General features: G+C 60.3%; 1 protein-coding gene across 1 annotated transcript; it reads left to right on the forward strand.

Moving 5' to 3' along the window:
• Window positions 1-14,123: 14,123 nt before the first annotated feature.
• On the forward strand, window positions 14,124-15,828 carry ACTRT2 (actin related protein T2). The gene has a single exon (XM_036882782.2). The coding sequence runs from the start codon at window positions 14,307-14,309 to the stop codon at window positions 15,435-15,437; it is 1,131 nt and encodes a 376-aa protein (XP_036738677.2). The 5' UTR covers window positions 14,124-14,306; the 3' UTR covers window positions 15,438-15,828.
• Window positions 15,829-16,453: the final 625 nt, after the last annotated feature.

Here is a 16,453-nt window from a genome sequence, read left to right on the forward strand (position 1 = left end):
TCCCCCACTCCCTCTCTTTCTCTTTCTCTCTTTCTCCCCCTCCCACCCCCCCACCACCCATACTGTTGAGGATGCAGCAAGAAGGCAGCTGTCTGCCAGCCAAGAAAAGAGCCCTCACAGAAACAGATTCTGCTCTCCCATGGCCTTGGGCCTCCAGCCTCCAGAGCTGCGAGGGACAGATGCCTGTTAATGGTCCTTTGGTCGTTCGTGGTCCTTCGGCGTAGCAGCTGGGGCTGAAGGCAGGTGTTTGGGAGTCCGGCCCAGAAACCCCATGTCTGGGAGCTGCCCTGGGAGCTGAGATCTTTGCACAAGGGTGCCCAGGACTGCATGGGCTGTTGCCGTGATAAGTTGTCCACTCCTGGGAGGCGAGGCCATTCCCCTAAATCAGTTCTGTCCACAGAGCCCCACACAGCTGCCCCTTGTTCTGCAGAAATGCTCATGGGTCCTGGGGAGACAAGGGGTGGGGTCAGGCAAGATTCCACCTGGGGTGGTACCCCTGTGCTCCCTGCCCTCCCAGACTGACTCAGGCCAGGGAGGCAGCTCTGACAGGATCACAAACCCTACTCCCTGCCCACAGGTGTGCAGGGCTCAAGCTGGGGCATCAGGACCACTTAACAAGGCTGCAGACCGTTGGCCGGCACAGATGGGGCCCCTTGGGCCTGTCTGTGGCTATTACGGCTTTTCTTGGAGCTTCGTCTCTGGTAGCCCCAGCCCTGTGCCCATGTCCTGGGGGAGGACCCTGGCTGTGGCTGCACAAACAGGTGACTCAGAAGAGGGGCTGAGGGCTGGGGCACCTGAGCCTGGGGCTGGCCCACGGTGTAGGCCTCCAGGCACCCCCAGCCCACCCCAGCTCCAACCCCAGGGCCCAGATGCCAAGCCTGGTTGCCTTTCTGGCCGGGCTTAGTGGGGTGCTCCCCCAGCACGGGATTGATAATGTACTGGGTCAGGGCTGACTGGGAAACACACCAGATTAGAGAGCCAGGGCTTGTGGCGAGAAGAGGGCCAGGGAGGGAGGTGGGTGGCACATTCCTGCCCACGCCATTCCCTTGCCATGCAGGAGCTCTGTTTCCAGGTCCCCCGTGGTACTTTGTCTTGGGGGTCTCAGCTCAGTGGGGTCACCCCAGACCTCAGCGCAGTCACTTTCTTCACGGTGCTTACCCTGCTCAACGTCATCTGGGTGTGCATTTGTGAACTCACCCCCCCACCCCGCTGCTCCCTGACGGCAGGGAGCCCCCACCCTGCTTCCTGGCATCCTCAAGCTCCTGGGCCTCCTGGGCTCCACTGCTTCTGGCCCCTGATGTTGCCCATCTCTTGGGAACCTGGTGATAAGACCCGAGCACGGGTAACGATTACCTCCCGGCTCTCGGGAGACGCACTCAAGTGCAGTGCAGATGTTTCAAACCTCTGCGACTGATTTTCCACGGGGCCCCCTCCTGGGAGTCTGGGCAGGCAGGCCTGGCGCAGGGGGAAGGAGGCCAGTTTCCATTTTTAGGCTGAATTCCCTTTTGGAAAGCGCCAGGCATGTCTTTGGGGCGGACGCCCGGGGCAGAGCCTCTGGGCTCGTGTTCCTTCCCGTGCAGACCTCCTTCAGGCTGGGCCTGGAGGCAGATACCGCTCCCTTCAGATGACTCAGACCTAATGTTTCTCCATGTTTAGGGTCCTAATGGGAAACACCAACCGCGAGCATTCCCACCGCCCTGATGGGGCTCGTGATTCTGAAGCAGTACCGGTGAGCCTGCACGTGCAGGTGGGCGGCCGTGTTCGCAGCTGCAAATACAGGGCATTCCTTACATCGGGATGAAAGACAAACCAGGCAAGTGTGTGGCTTGGGTATGTCCTGGAGATGTGGTGACCCCAGGCACACAGCAGAGCATGGCTTCAGCAGACACACACTCAGCCCCGAGGCACTGGCCTGGTCAGGGGGATGCCAGGGTGGCAGCACAGGCCTGCTCGCGAGGCCTGGGGCCAGCGGAATGTGAAAAGTGACACATGTCACTCCTGGGGAGGCAGTGAGCCACCCTGTGTGACCCCCAGTCTCTGCCCGCGTGAACAGATGGTGTGGGAGTGGCCGGGAGGCCCCACGTCCCGGGGTCTCCGAGTGTCTGTGTGGAGCCGAGGGCACAGTCTCGGGATACTGAGAAGTGTCCAGAGCCACCAGCTTCCCCTGCCACGTCCAGGGACACAATGGGGCCCTGGTGGCCCCTTGACACCTGTCCTGGGAGGAAACCACTGAGGAAGAAGAGCCTTCCCTACTCGCGTGGGGCCCAGAGGACAGCCCACAGCTCCGGGGGTGCGGGCTCAGCTCACTCATGATTCCTTCCTGGGCAGGTTCCCTCCTGACACCCTCCCCCAACCACGGGACCCCCGTGGGACCCCCCCACACCCTCTCAGGATAGCTGCCCCCACCCTGGGGTTGGCCTGAGTTTGGAGCAGGGTGGGGAGGTGCGGCTGCCGGAGCACCCCATTCTTCCTCATTGAGTCGTCCAGTCGTTCCAACAGCCTTGCCAGGCAGGGGAGGGCCTGGCTGCGTGATGGTCCTGATTCGCAGGGACTGTATGGGGACAGCCGGGGGGATTTCTCCGGGGCGGGGCTCTGGACACCGCGGCCCACAGGAACTCCACGCCCTGGTGCATGTCCAGCATGGCAGCCACCAGCCACGCGGGGCTCCATCCCGTGTGCCCAGGGCACCGAGAGGTTGATCCCAGGGAAGGCCGATGAGCCTGCTCACAGGCGGCTGTGGTGACTGGGCAGCATAGGTGTACAGGGCACCGACGTCCAGAAATCTGAGAGAAAATCTCTCTGGCCCCTGATGCCAAGGAGCTGGGGGGAAGCCGGTGTGGGGAGCAGGGGGGAACAAAGGGTGAGGGGTGGGAGACAGGAGTGGACAGGCAGGTCCGGCTCACCTGGGGCCCCTGGACTCGGACTGGACACGGATTTCACCCAGCCTGGGGGGATGCTTTAAGGGGTTGTAAGCAGGGTAACGACCAGCTGCCCCGCACATTTTCCAGATGCTTCTGGCTGCTGTCCCCCTTCTCCCTCTGGGGCAGCAGGGCTGGGTCAAGTTCTGCCCATTTCCTGAGCAGAGAGCAGGCTTGCAGCCTGGAGGGGGCTGAGGCCGGGGGCTGTGGTCTCTGTGAACAGGGTCAGGAGCCCGCTGGGTCAAGGGGCAGGGACCTCAGCTCAGTGCCCCAGCCCCCACTGCCCCCGCCAAGATCACCAGCCCACGGTCCAGGCTTTGCCCAGGGGCACTCCCCCCAAGCGTCCTGAAGTGTGTCCTTCTGCCATGCTAGATAAGATGGGCAGTGTTTCTAGGGAAACGCTGCGCTGTCCCCTAACACCCTGGACCTGTTTCCAGTCGCCCAGAATCTGAAAATACCCGACACAGGTGACCTGGACATCAGGCACGGCTCAGGGGCAGGCAGCGAGGGGCACCCCGTGCTGAGACCCGGCCTCCCCGGGCCAGCACTGAGCCGGCCTGTCCGTCTTGAAGGGCTCCTGCCTAGCAACGGGACGTTACCTGCTTGCCGCCGCTGAGAGAAGGGCCTGTGGATTCTCTGACTCAGGAAAAGCCAATAGGGAAAGTGCGGAAAGTGGGTACTTTGAGGAAGGTGAACTGGTAGGTTCCACCGCCCTGGACACGGGTGCTGGGGAACGCTACACAGAAGGGGGGTCTGGGGGCTCAGAGGCAGGGGCCACCCGAAGGCCGACCCCAGGGAGGAAGGCAACCCCGAAAGGCAACGCCCTCGGTTCCCGGCCTGGCGTGTGTGTACAGATGGTCAGATGGACAGACACACTGTGGCTACACAGCCCGAACACAGACAATCACCCCACAAAGCCTCCTGGGGTGCTTGTAACAAAACCCCACAGCTGCGTGGCTTGAAGGAACAGAAATTTATTCCCTCGCAGCCTGAAGGCCAGAAGTCGGATTTCGAGGTGCGGGCAGGGCGGGCTCCTCGCAGAGGCTCCGGGGAACCCTCGGCTGCAGGCCTCTCCCACTTGCTCGCGTCGCCAGCAGTCCTGGGCTTACAGGGACGTTGCCCAACCTCTGTGCCCATCACCGCGTGGCTTCTCCCCTCACATCTGCATTCTCTTCTTCTGAGGACACCAGTCACTGGGCCAAGGGCCCATTCTAACCTGATAGACCTCATTTAACTGCAGCTGCAAGGACCCTGTTTCCAAATAAGGTCATATTCTGAGGTTTCAGGTGGCCATGAATTTGGGGGAACAGGTCCAACCCGGGGACTGGCTTGCAAATCCTACCAATTGGTGAGTTCTCAAGCCCACCTCCCATGCTCAGCCATGACCCCAGCAGCCCCTGGCCGCCTTCCCGACCTGCGGATCCCTTCTCAGACGGGCCTCAGCAGTGCTGGCTGAGCTGTTGGGCCACCATCTGCACCCCCGCCCACCACGTGACAGGGACCCGACCACGGGACCAGCAGGGCGTGTGCAGTGAGTGGGCCCTCCTGAGCTGAGGGGTGGGCATAGGAGGGGAATGGGCATCCCCCTGCACTCCCCATCGTGGGCTTGTGAGGAGGCAACCTTGCCGTGGACAAAAATCCTTCCACCTGGAGCTGAAACTCCACAGAGCTGATCAATCTTTTCCCCCGACGGACGTCCGGCTTTCCAAAATGATGGCTGCCACCTCTAATATGAAGAATGTCGGCAAGCCGGCTGGAAACAGCACATGGTAGAAGGTTAGTCCCCCTACCTTGGGCTCACAGCCTGCCACCCTGCCCCCACCCCAAACACAAAGCCTTTTCTTTCTCCGGCTGGAGACGTGCACAGCCCATGAATGCAAAGAACTCTTTCAACATTAGATTTTAAATTATTTGAATTAAATCTGGGATCCTTCTGGGCCCTGCGTTCTCCCAGTTATTTATCACTGGCTAAATGCAGAGGTCTGCTGAGCATCTCCAGAGACTGCCCCCACTCAGACACTGCCTCTGAAACGTTATAAACTATTTAAAACCAAAAGCCTGGCCTGTCCGGCTGGAGGGAGCGCGTGCGCTCTGCTCATCGGAGGCTCTCTGGACAAATGGGCGACTCACCGCTGCACACCTGTTCATTCACTCTGGTTTTCCTCTGGGTAATCAATTTAATTCACTTGAAAATAAACCTTTTCCCCACTGAGGCGGGGTGTTTTTTTTCCCTATTTAGCAAACATTGATTTTTTTTTTCTCTCTGTGTCCTGCCTCGCCTGAATACAAGCCTTGGTCTGTTCCGCCCCGGCTCCTGTCTCCCCATCTTTTGACACTTCCACCTGGGCTCCAGCAGGGGGCGGGAGACCCCGTCTTTTGAGGGCCACGCGGAGCGAGCTCCTGCTGACTGGCCCCAGGTCAGGGCAGGCCGGCGAGGGGGTGGCCACCGCACAGAGACTCAGCGGCGAGGCGGGCGGCGGCTCACCTGGATGCTGGGGGAGAGTATGCCCTGTTTGTCTGGGATGTCTTAGGTCAGGACAAGACGTTTTGGAGCAATCAGGATTGGCCACAGCAGTAGTTTAAGTAAACGCGGCCACCAGAGAGCCCCCTGCTAATCTCTCAGGGACCCAGAGGTGGCTGCACCCATCCAGGGAGCTCCTGCCAATTGTCCCGTGTCCCCAGCGTTCCTGTTTATGGGGCCACACCCCTCAAACATCCTTAATGCCCCTTTCTCCTCAGATTCCAGCAATGCCTGGAGCCGCCAGCAGAAGGGGTGTCCCTGCTGACAGCCGAGAAACTGAGGCTGGGACGGCCAGGCTGGATCAGAGCGGCTGGCTGGTGACCCTTGGTCCCAGCCCCGGGCCTTGGGTGGTGCCCCGGTGGATGTGGGCAGCCCCCAGAGGGCCCGGACAGCCTACCTCCGGGCACCTGGGACTGTGTGTGACCCTGCAGTGGGCCAGGCCGACTTCTGACCAAAAGAAAACGTGAAGCGCGGTGGGACGAAGCTCTGAGATCCGGTTATAAACAGCGTGGCTCTCACACCGGCTCCCACTCTTTCTCCAGGACGGCTGCCGCGCCGTGAGGCTGCCTGGGAGGGCCCCGCGTGGTGGGGGACCTGGGCCGGCCCACAGCCATGTGTGTGAGCTGGGAAGCAGAGCCCTCCCTGCTCTGGGAGCCTTTGGATGAGACCCCAGCCGCAGCCCAGCTGGACGGCAGCCTCTCGGGGGACCCTGGCCGCCTTCGTGCCCAGGCGCCACACCCACGGGAACTGTGAGACGGGAAATGTCCACCCTTTCAGCCGCCCAGCTCGAGGCTGACTTGTTAGTAGCAACAGATGACAGACACAGCCCTTTTGTGGATGGCAGGGGCCCCGACCCCAGGGCACTCCATTCTTATGGGGCAGGAGTTCTGGGTTGAATCGTGTTCCCCAAATTTTTACTTGGCAGTCCTAACCCCCAGGACCTGGGAATGTGACCTTACTTAGGAATAGGTCTAATTAAGAAGAGGCCACTGGGGTGGGTCCTGATCTGATAGGACTGGCGTCCTTATAAAAAGGGAAAATCTGGATGCAGACCCATCCGCAGGGGAGTGCTGTGGGAAGGCTGGAGCTCTGCGACAAGCCAGGGGTCCCCCAGGAGCCGGGGGAGGCTGGGAGCAGCCTTCCCCGGGCCTTCAGGGAGGTGCAGCCCTGCCCGAGGCTCAGTCTCTGGCTCTGGCCTCCAGCTCTGGCCTCCAGGGCTGGACGAGAGTAAACGCGTCTCCTCAGAGCTGCCCTGTGGGTGATGCCATGTCACCGCAGCTCCGGAAGGTGCCTGCAGCAGCTCTGCTCATTTTAACCACGCCTGCCGCTGATTTTCCACCTGGAGGTGTCAGACTACCCAGAAGGGAGAGGAAACCCTTTGGAGAGAGCTGCCCCTTTCTCCTTCAAAAACGGGGTCTCAGATCCTGGCTGCGTCTACCCACACTGCAAGCGTGGGTGCCCTTCGGCCGTGCGGAGCCGGACTCCAGCAAGCACACACCCCGCATGTGGAGGCAGGCGGGCAGCAGCTCCAACTGCGGCTTTGTTCAGAAGAGTTCTAAAAAATCAGAGACACGTCAGCAGTTGAAAAATTATTAAATGGAAAAATCTCAGCAGACATTGGTTAGATAAATCAGGTGAAGTAGATGACGGGCCGCTGAGCAGCCACACGGGGGACGGAGGCCCAGCTCGGCTGGCTCATTCACCGGGCAGGGGGGCGCGTGCTGCTGGAAGGCGAGCGTGGTGTGTAGGGCAGCATCCACTTTGCAGAAAGAGCCTTTTTCTGGGCATTTCCATATGCACTTGTGCCTAGAAAACATCTGGGAGATTCGTTGCAACGTGGGCCATGTCTACACTCGGAGAAGCAGGCTGGGTGGCGAGGGGGGTCCTCCTCTGTTACTTTTTGGTGATCAGAGCTATAATTCTCCAAATCAAGTCTGTCCCCTTTGAAACAAAATAAGAAGAGTGAAAACGAAGCCAGCCCACAGGAGGCCCTTGTGTCAAGGCCGTCCACGCTCCTGCACTAGTTGATGGGGCATCTCGGGCTCACGCGGCCGTGACCCAGGGGCCTGCTGGCTGTCGGCGTCAGCTCTGGGGCTGTCCATCCTGTGAGGGCTGCAGCCTCCCACACCTCCAGCAGTGGCAGGATGCGCATGGCCCCCATGGCCCCCCTGCCAAGTGCAGGCATGCCCCATGAAGTGGGGATGAGGTGGCCCCAGGTTTCCAAGTCCAGGAGGATGGAGGACAGAGCTGCCACGAGCCTGTCCCTGACCCACTGGAGGCCCCCTGCTGCCCTCGCCTCTGGCCACCTCCCCTCCCGGCACGTCTGGGCTCTCCCCCTCCTCTGCACCCCGGCTTGGATGCGTGTCCCGCCCGCCCTGCGGCTGGGGCTCCGGGCTCTGAGGCCTGGCCAGTGGCTGGGAGGCTGAGCCTGGCCCCTTCTGGCTTCGCCTGTGCGTCTCACTCCGGGTCACTGCACAGAGGGATGGATGATATGGTCTCTGTCCCCCTAAATTCGTATGTTGAAGCGCAGCCCCCCAGTGTGGTGGTGTTAGGGAGTGGGGCCTCTGGCGGTGATTAGGGTCAGATGAGGCCGTGGGGTAGGGGAGCCGTGATGGGAACAGTGTCCTTATGAGGAGAGGAAAGGACACCACAGCTTGCTTGCCACCAGTGAGGACCCAGTGGGAGGGGGCCTCCTGCAGGGAGGGCCGGGGCAGGGCCGCAGTGGGACGGGACCACGCTGGCTGTGTAGCACTTGAGACCATCTCAGACCCCAGCTTCCAGAACCCTGAGAAATGGACATCTGCCGACTAAGTCTCTGGTCTGTGGTGTTTGTTATGGTGTCTGAGCTGACCAGGGCAGCCCCCTAGGTGGCGGCAGCCACGTCCCCAGACCACAAGTGATGCTGTGCGCATCCTCATGGGCTGGCCTGCATCTGAGGGCCCTGAATCTGTGGGCTTGGGCCGTGGTGGTGACCCATCCTGATGGCTGACCCCCCACAGGGAGTGACCATCCCTGTGGTCAGGTGGGCCACGTCACAGAGCCACGGAGCTGCTGGGCCAGGACATGGGCCCCAAAGCTCAGCCTTGGGGTTCCAGCCACGCCTGCCCATGTATGTGCTCAGGTGGGGCTCCTCCCCTGTCAGGGTGGCCGGCCGTGTCTCCTGCCAGGGCTGGGCCCCCACGGCCGCCGGTCACGCAGGCGTGACCTCTGATGCCAAGTCAGCAGCAGCCGGAACATGGGCTCCATGGCCAGCCTGCCACAGCACACCCCATCCCAGGGGCAAAACGCATGGCAGGCCGCCTACCAGCCACAGCCGTCCCGCACGCAGATGCAAACATGAGGCAATAATTCAGCCAGATACTGGAGTATGAGAATTCATGGGTGACCCCAGCAGGAGCACTGCACCCCAAAACTCCCACCTGCACCACAAAGGCTGGGGTCCCTTTGGGAAGAAACCACCAGAGACTGGTCACAGCGCTGTCAGGAGGTGAGGGGAGGAGGGGTGAGGCTGTCTAGGGAGAAGGTTAGGTTAGTGGGAGGGACCAGTGGGACGTGGCAGGGCCGGGGGCAGGAGGCTGGTGATTGTTGAGCCCTGCAAGCCCCCCACCCCAGGGACCTACTGCTGGAGGCAGCCGAGGGCCCGGGCCTTTGGCTCTTGCCTGCCTGCACGGTGGGGACTCCCGGCCCCCAGGGCCCCTCTGTGGGGAGCAGCCCTGCCCTGCCTGCAGGAGGCGGACGCTGGAAGGGCAGGTCTTCCACACAGGTCGGGCCTGGCCCCCCTGAAGCATCCTGGTGCGGCCAGATCAGCCCCCAGGAGAGCCTGCCGCTGGCCCTGCCCGTGGCAGGCCTGAGTCCCCACTTGGAAGGGGGAGGCGAGGGGAGCTTCGCCGAGTGAAGTGCGAGGCCCCCACCCTCAGCCATCACTGACCCCCCAGAGGAGTGATGGACAGGGAGCTAGCTCCCCTGCCCTCAGGGTCATGGACACACCCACAGGAACCCCACGATGACAGGAGTGGGGTGATGGGCCGCAGACCCTCTCCCAGCCGGCCCTGGACACACTAGACCCTCACGCCAACACCCCCAATTTCAATGCGTGATCCAAGACCCCTGAGGATTTAAGAGGAACTGTGGTTCTGCCCCGATTCTAGAACCCCAGGGACCCTGCAGGCCCCCTCCCCAGGGCTCCGACAGAGGACGCTGGGGTCAGCCTGAGCAGCTGTGGCCACACAGGTGAGGCAGGCAGAGACGGGGACCCGCAGGGGGTGGGGGGCAAGGAGGTCTCCGATGCACCGGGACGTGCGGCCCAGCAGAAGCAAGGGCGAGGAGCTCGGGTGCTGGCAGGGGTGCAGAGAAAGCTGCCGGGGGGACACTGCCCCATGCAGGGACAGGCTGGGCACACCGCTTTGGAAAGAAAGCAGGAGACAGGATGAGTGTGCAGCATGTTCCCATTTCGTTCTGAAAGCATCTTGAAGAGAACCCCAAAATGCTTATAAGCAAAGCTGCTTTTTTCTTTCCTGTGATGCTTTTCTTGGGCTTCCAACAACAAAAATTGTTTAAAATTTTTTAAGTGCTCAGGATCAGGCTTCCAGAAAGTGGGGACAAAAAGCCAGGGAGTCAGCAAGGCCTCAGACTGCCTCCCCACAAACGGGCTTGCCTCACTTTCCCCCCAGTGGGGTCTCCGCACAGCCACACTGGACCGTGGAAGGCCAGCAAGGGCCCCCTCGGCAGGGTCCCCAGAGCAGGTCTGCTCAGAGCCAACTCCTTCTCCTGCTGTGGGAGCCCTGACCGTGAGGGTGTCCTGGGGCTGTGCTGGGCCGGGCCTGCCCCATCCAGGCTGGTTCACGGAGGCGAAGAGAGCAGAGACCTAGGGGTGTCGTTTCCGACCCGGCTGTCTGGAGGAGAGCAGAGCTGGCAGGACTTGCAGGCGCTACGCCATCAGCCCCCAGGCTCTGCTGAGCCCGGGGACCCGAGGCAGGAGGTGGACGGAGAGCAGAGGATGATGACGGAGAGAGAAGAGGCGGATGTAAGGGGGGGAGGGTAGTTGAACAGAAGTTGAATAGAGAGGTAGGTGGGTGGGAGCAGGGGAGGGGGGAAGGGGGGTGGATGGATGGATGGAGGGATGGTAGATACAAAAATGGACAGTTGGGTTGGTGATACAAGTTCCATCTCAGAGATTCAGAAGTGCTTGTCTACCAGGAAGAGGGCTCCGGGCTCAGGGCTCCTCTGGAAGTGACTGGGGCAGAGGGGTGGAGAGAAGCCGTTCCCGGGGCACTCTGCAAGCCCCCGTGGCCCCTGCACTCCCTCTGGCCCCTTGGGCACATAGCTGTTCTCTCTCTCCTGCAAGAGCAGTGCGCATCTCAGCATCTGCAGTCTCCCTGCTTCTTCAGGCTGCTGGCCGGCCCTGGACCGGGTACTGTGCAAGCAGGATCTGGCAGCCGGCTGGCAGCCAGCACTAATGAGCCCAGTCTGCGGGTCACTCACTGGCTGAGGCTCTGGGCAGATAGAACCAGGGACAATGGGATACACAAGGTGGCCCCCGGCCCAGGGCTTGGGTGGCCCAGCCATGCTGAGCCAGGCTAGTGGGAAGCAGGGATGCCCAGCAGATCCAGGGCCGCCCATTCCCAAGGCCAAATGCCTGGCAGCTTCCCAGGCTTCCCAAGGGCCGCCCGCCTCCCGTCATGGGCTGGGGCCCCTCCAAGGACAGGGGAAGAGGGGGGCCCTGCGGGAGCTGGAGAGGGCTGCTATTGGGCGTGATCACTGGAGCAGAAATATGAGTGGGTCTTCCTGGGTGAGACGGAAGCAAGCGCCCTCCAGAGTGACCGCTGTGGAACCCGGCCCTGCGGAGGGAGATGGAGTTCCAGCCAGTTCGCCCGTAACCTTGTTCAAGCGATTGATGAGGCATGGCGGGCACGGGGTGGGGGCAGGGCAGCCTCACAGGCAGGCTCCTAATTGGAGTCGGGAGGGGAGGCGTCCCTGTTAGTAGCAAACACAACCTTTGCAGCCAATGCTTAGAGACAGTGAGTTTCTGTTGCATTGAACGTTGCATCCACTGAAGTGGTATTGACACCTGTGGGTATGGGCGTGGCACCTGCTCTGAGACACATGGCGCCGCTGAGATGCTCAGCCCCGGGGATGGAGGGGTGGTGGCGTTTCTGGGCCGAGGAGGAGGTTCCCAGGCACTGGAGAACCGTGGGGGGGAATTTCTGCCCTGGGGGGAGCCTTGAAACCAGCGGAACATCACATGGGCCATGGCTCATTAACCCACTTTCCTCAGCTGCCCCGTGATGTCACCCCCAGAGAGACCCCCGTTCTCGTGGGCGTTCTTCAGAGCCTCTCTGCTTCTCTGCAGATTGTGGTGGATACCCCGTCAGCTGTGTTGGTCACTAGATGGAGGGACACACGGCTTCACGGAGCCCAGGAGACGATGACTGGGGATCTAGCCTCCTCCTGACGCCAAATAGTGAGTGGCGAGCAGGGAAGGAACATTACTGGCATCTTGGGGCATGTGGCACCCAGTGACCATGACTGTCCTGGGTCGTGGGGTGGGGCAGGCATGCCAGGCCTGGGGCAGAGGGTGGCGCTGTCCCAAGCTCAGCAGGAGTGACACACTGCGGACAAGAGGCCTTGGAAACACTTGGATGCCTTTGCTCAGAGCCGTTCAGCTTTCATAGCTCTGTCCTCGGGGGCCTGAGCTGTCTGGGGCTGGCCACTGGGGTCACGGAGGGACAGGTAACCGCAAGCTACAGGCAACAGGTGAGTACCCCAGACCTCACTTGGGGCTGTTGAGGAAGCTGGGTCTGGGGAGGGTGCGAAGGGGGTTTGCACGTGCTCATGTGACCTGCACTTAGGTCAGAGGCTGGCAGCCCCAAGACACTATTAGTGTGAGTTGCAATAGCAACAGGTGTGGAGTCACTAAGAACAGCCCACCCCTAACTGGTCACTCTAAGCTTTGGGTGAGTGTTTGACCTCTCCTTCTCTGTCCCTTCTGCAAATGCCACCTGCCTCAGGCAGCCCCGGGCCACCATGTGCCACCAGGACACACCCTTGTGCCCCAGCCCAGCGTTTGAAACTGACGTGGAATTGTACCTCACCTCCCACGTGGGACACTTTTAGGACGTGCATCGAGAAGCCCTGCCAGCACATTCCTCCTGATTAGGCCTGGAGTGATTGGCAACAGTAAGAAAATTCTAGCAAAGCCTGAGCCCCAGGGACACTGACTTTTGTGACGGAAGCAGGCTGGAGCTCGGAGACGCAGCGGTCTGCTGACCATCCCTGGCCCTGCAGCAGCCTGCCGAGGGACATGTGCTCCCCCAAACACTGACCCCAGAGGCGGCTGGCGATGGCTCTGGGCTGTGCACACTCGGGGCCTGGGGCCTTCCCGTGGCAGCAGACCCAGTTCTCTGATGATACCAAGTTGTTATCGGCTCCAAGCCAGGACAGACCTGGGGGTGCCACCACCACACCTCTGTGTCGCTCGTCCACAGCGCGCATCTACACTCTGTGACTGACATTATTAATGTTTTCTCTGGTGGGTCAGGAAGGGTGGGCAGGACATGCAGAAGGAGGAAAGGGCATGTGGAAGGGAGGTAACCCCAGAAGGTGGTCCGGGGGCAGCTCCCTGGATTGGGGGAGCTGTGCTGGAGGGGACGTGGGGCTATGACGGGGCGAAGAGCCATCAGGCAGACACCTGCTCCCCGAGACCGCTTTGCCCACCGCCAGGGAAGTGAACCTGGCCCCCAGGAAGTCCCCGCCAGCTTCTCCCCAGGTGGAGACCAGTCCTGGGGCCGGGCGTCCGGTGCTGCAGGCAAGGTTCTCTGGGGGGCTGGAGCAGGTGCCCCGCCACGGGCCCCGCAGGGACTCAGGCTAGACCTGCCGGCCACTGCCTTCCAAGCCTTGCCCTTGACCTCGGCCTTGATGACCTAGTCATTTCTGGATATGCTTCAGCGGGCTTGACTGACTGTGTGACAGGCCATATAGGCAGAGATGTCCCGGGTTCTGATCAGGGCTTCCCCGCTCACGAGACCTAAGTTCCTCATCTTCGTAGGCCACTGGGTTCCCAACCCTATGGACCGCTGGATGTAGCTCTGTGCCAGTGCTTTCAGGGCTGCAGAGGGCGATGCGGGGCCCTGACCTCAAGCCAGAGTGGGGGCATGTATGCCTGTAGAGAGCCGGCAGGCCAGAGGGCTTTGCTTGGCAGCCACCCTGTGGGACAGCCTTAACTTTGTAAAGGGAAGAGAAATCCCCGAGGGCTTCCTGGAGGAGCCTACATACAAAAAGAATGTTCTGAGTGCCTGCTGTGGTGGGGCTGTGGGCACTGCCCCTCCCACCTGGTGTGCCCCTCCCGTGCCTGACACTTGGTCATCCCTCAGCAAAGGGAGGTGCGTTTCTGTCATGCCACAGACAGCAGCTCAGGAAGCCAGAGATGCCAGTTCCCTGGGCAGACGCAGGCTGGTCTGCCTCACCTGGTTGTAAGGCCAGGCCTCAGGTCCATGGGCTTACCGGCATTGCTGTGGGCATGGCTTCCTCCTGCTCTGGGGCCTCACCAGGCAGGGAGTGCTGGGGCTCTGAGCACCCACCTTAAAGGCCCTGTGATGCTGGCTGAGGGTAACTGTTGCCGTGGCTGGATCATTATTACCTGGGACCGTCAGCCCTGGAAAGGCCGCAGCAGCCCCAGGCCTCAGAGGAGAGCTGGTCTGCAGGTGGGGATGGAGGGCCCTTGGGGACTGGCCATCCTCTAGCCCTGCCTGGGAGGGCCTTTGAGAACTGTGGAACCCTATGCTCTTAAAACTTCCAAGAGGAACCTCGTCACAAAGCGGCCCGAGAGATCCGTGTGGCTCTGGAGGGGCACAGAAGAGAGGGCGGCAGGCATGTTTGACCCACAAGTATTAGATTCTCCAGCCGTGATCTTTGACAATGGGTCCGGGCTCTGTAAGGCAGGCCTGTCTGGGGAGATTGGGCCCCGCCACGTCATCAGCTCAGTTGTGGGGTACCCGATATTCAAGATGCCTTCAGCAGGCACCAATCAGAAGTGCTTCGTGGGAGAGGAAGCCTTGCACAAGCATGAGGTTTTGCACGTGCACTACCCCATCGAGCGGGGCCTGGTCACGGACTGGGACAACATGGAGCAGCTCTGCAAACACCTCTTTGAGTGGAAGCTGGGGGTGAAAGCCAGCGAACAGCCAGTGCTCGTGACCGAGACCTCCCTGAATCCACGCAAGGTCCGTGAGAAGATGGCTGAGGTGATGTTTGAGAACTTCAACGTGCCCGCCTTCTACCTGTCGGACCAGGCTGTGCTGGCCCTCTACGCCTCAGCCTGCGTCACAGGCCTGGTGGTGGACAGTGGGGATGGGCTCACGTGTACCGTCCCCATCTTCGAGGGGTACTCCCTGCCCCACGCGGTCTCCAAGCTCTACGTGGCAGGGAGGGACATCACAGAGCATCTTACCCAGTTGCTGCTGGCTAGCGGGAGGACCTTCCCATGCATGCTGGATAAAGCCCTGGTGGGCGACATGAAGGAGAGGCTGTGCTACGTGGCCCTGGAGCCGGAGAAGGAGCTCTCCCGGAGGCCGGAGGAGGTGCTCAGAGAGTACAGGCTGCAGGACGGCAACATCGTCCACATCGGGGACCAGCTATACCAGGCGCCGGAGGCCCTGTTCATGCCCGAGCAGCTGGGTGCCCCAACCCCAGGCCTCTCCAAAATGGTCTCCCACAGCATCACCAAATGTGATACTGAGATTCAGAGGATGCTGTATGGGGAGATCGTGCTGTCTGGGGGTACCACTCTGTTCCAGGGCCTCAGTGACCGGCTTCTGAGGGAGCTGGAGCAGCTGGCTCCCAAAGGGACCCCCATCAAGATCACAGCTCCCCCTGACAGGTGGTTCTCCACGTGGATCGGCGCCTCTGTCATCACCTCTCTGAGCAGCTTCAAGCAGATGTGGGTCACCTCCGCAGACTTCAAGGAGTTCGGGCCATCTGTGGTTCAGAGGAGATGCTTCTGAGGGAGCGCTGGGAGAACTGCTCGCCCTTTGGCATCGGCAGGATGTTCAATAAGAGAAAACAGTGCAGTTCGGGGCTGTGTCGGGCTTGGTTCTTTTTGGCGGCACCAGACTTATTTCTGACCCTGGTGGAAAAACCACTCCAAGGCTCTGCACCTGCCTACACTCCCCCCAACTTTCTCCTGAGAAAGCCCTGGGTTATGAGTAGGGGCTGGGTCCCTCTGCAGAGTTTTAATGGAAAGCAGGGACCCCGACCTCATGCTTCCTGCTCAAGTCAGCAGGGCCCTGGAATCTGCTTTTTAAACATGTCTTAGACTCAACAGGAAGGGGAGTGCGGGGAGCAACCTGGCATGCCGCCTTGTCCTGAGGATCAACAACCTCTCCCCTGGCTAGACCCTCAGTGCAATAGGGCTCTCACGATGAGCACAGGCAGGAGCAGAAATCGTCGTCTGTTTAGGATGCTTAAGGGCCCCTGCTCCCAGGGGGCACTTAAGAACCAATGCCTCTACTTGATCATTGCAATGTGTCTATGTGTTTTACTTTCAAAGATGTTTACAGCATTGTTTGGGGTACAATACTAGACACATAGGTAATGGCTATCAATAAAGTAACGATTGAATAAATTATGCATGAAAGGAATTTTTCCACATTGCTTTGGTGGAATTCTCCCAGAATATAATTGGGAGAGAAATGGAAAATAGAAGTCTTTGTAAAATGATCCCCCCTTTTTTAGGTAAAGAGAAACAATGGCACATTTCCATGTATATCTGTACACATTTGTATGTACATATATAAAGGAATGTGTTTCTATAGGGTTAGAAGCACACAGAGAAAGAGCAGAAAGGTAGACACCATGGGCTGCTGGAGGAAGGAGGGGATGAGGTGATTCAGGAGGAAGGGATGGGGTAAAGGGAGGGAAAACCTAAAGGAAAGGACTAGAAAAAATTCAGCCTGAATGAAATAAACCCATTGATCTAAACGTTGTGTGTATTTAAGGTTGGCATGGTATGTCTTTTCCC

The sequence above is a fragment of the Manis pentadactyla genome, chromosome 4 (assembly GCF_030020395.1).
Source record: "Manis pentadactyla isolate mManPen7 chromosome 4, mManPen7.hap1, whole genome shotgun sequence".
In the NCBI taxonomy this organism is placed as follows: domain Eukaryota; kingdom Metazoa; phylum Chordata; class Mammalia; order Pholidota; family Manidae; genus Manis; species Manis pentadactyla.

Excerpts from the sequence above, each read along its gene's own strand:
- ACTRT2 (XM_036882782.2), top strand. The coding sequence starts at position 14,307 with ATGTTTGACCCACAAGTATTAGATTCTCCAGCCGTGATCTTTGACAAT.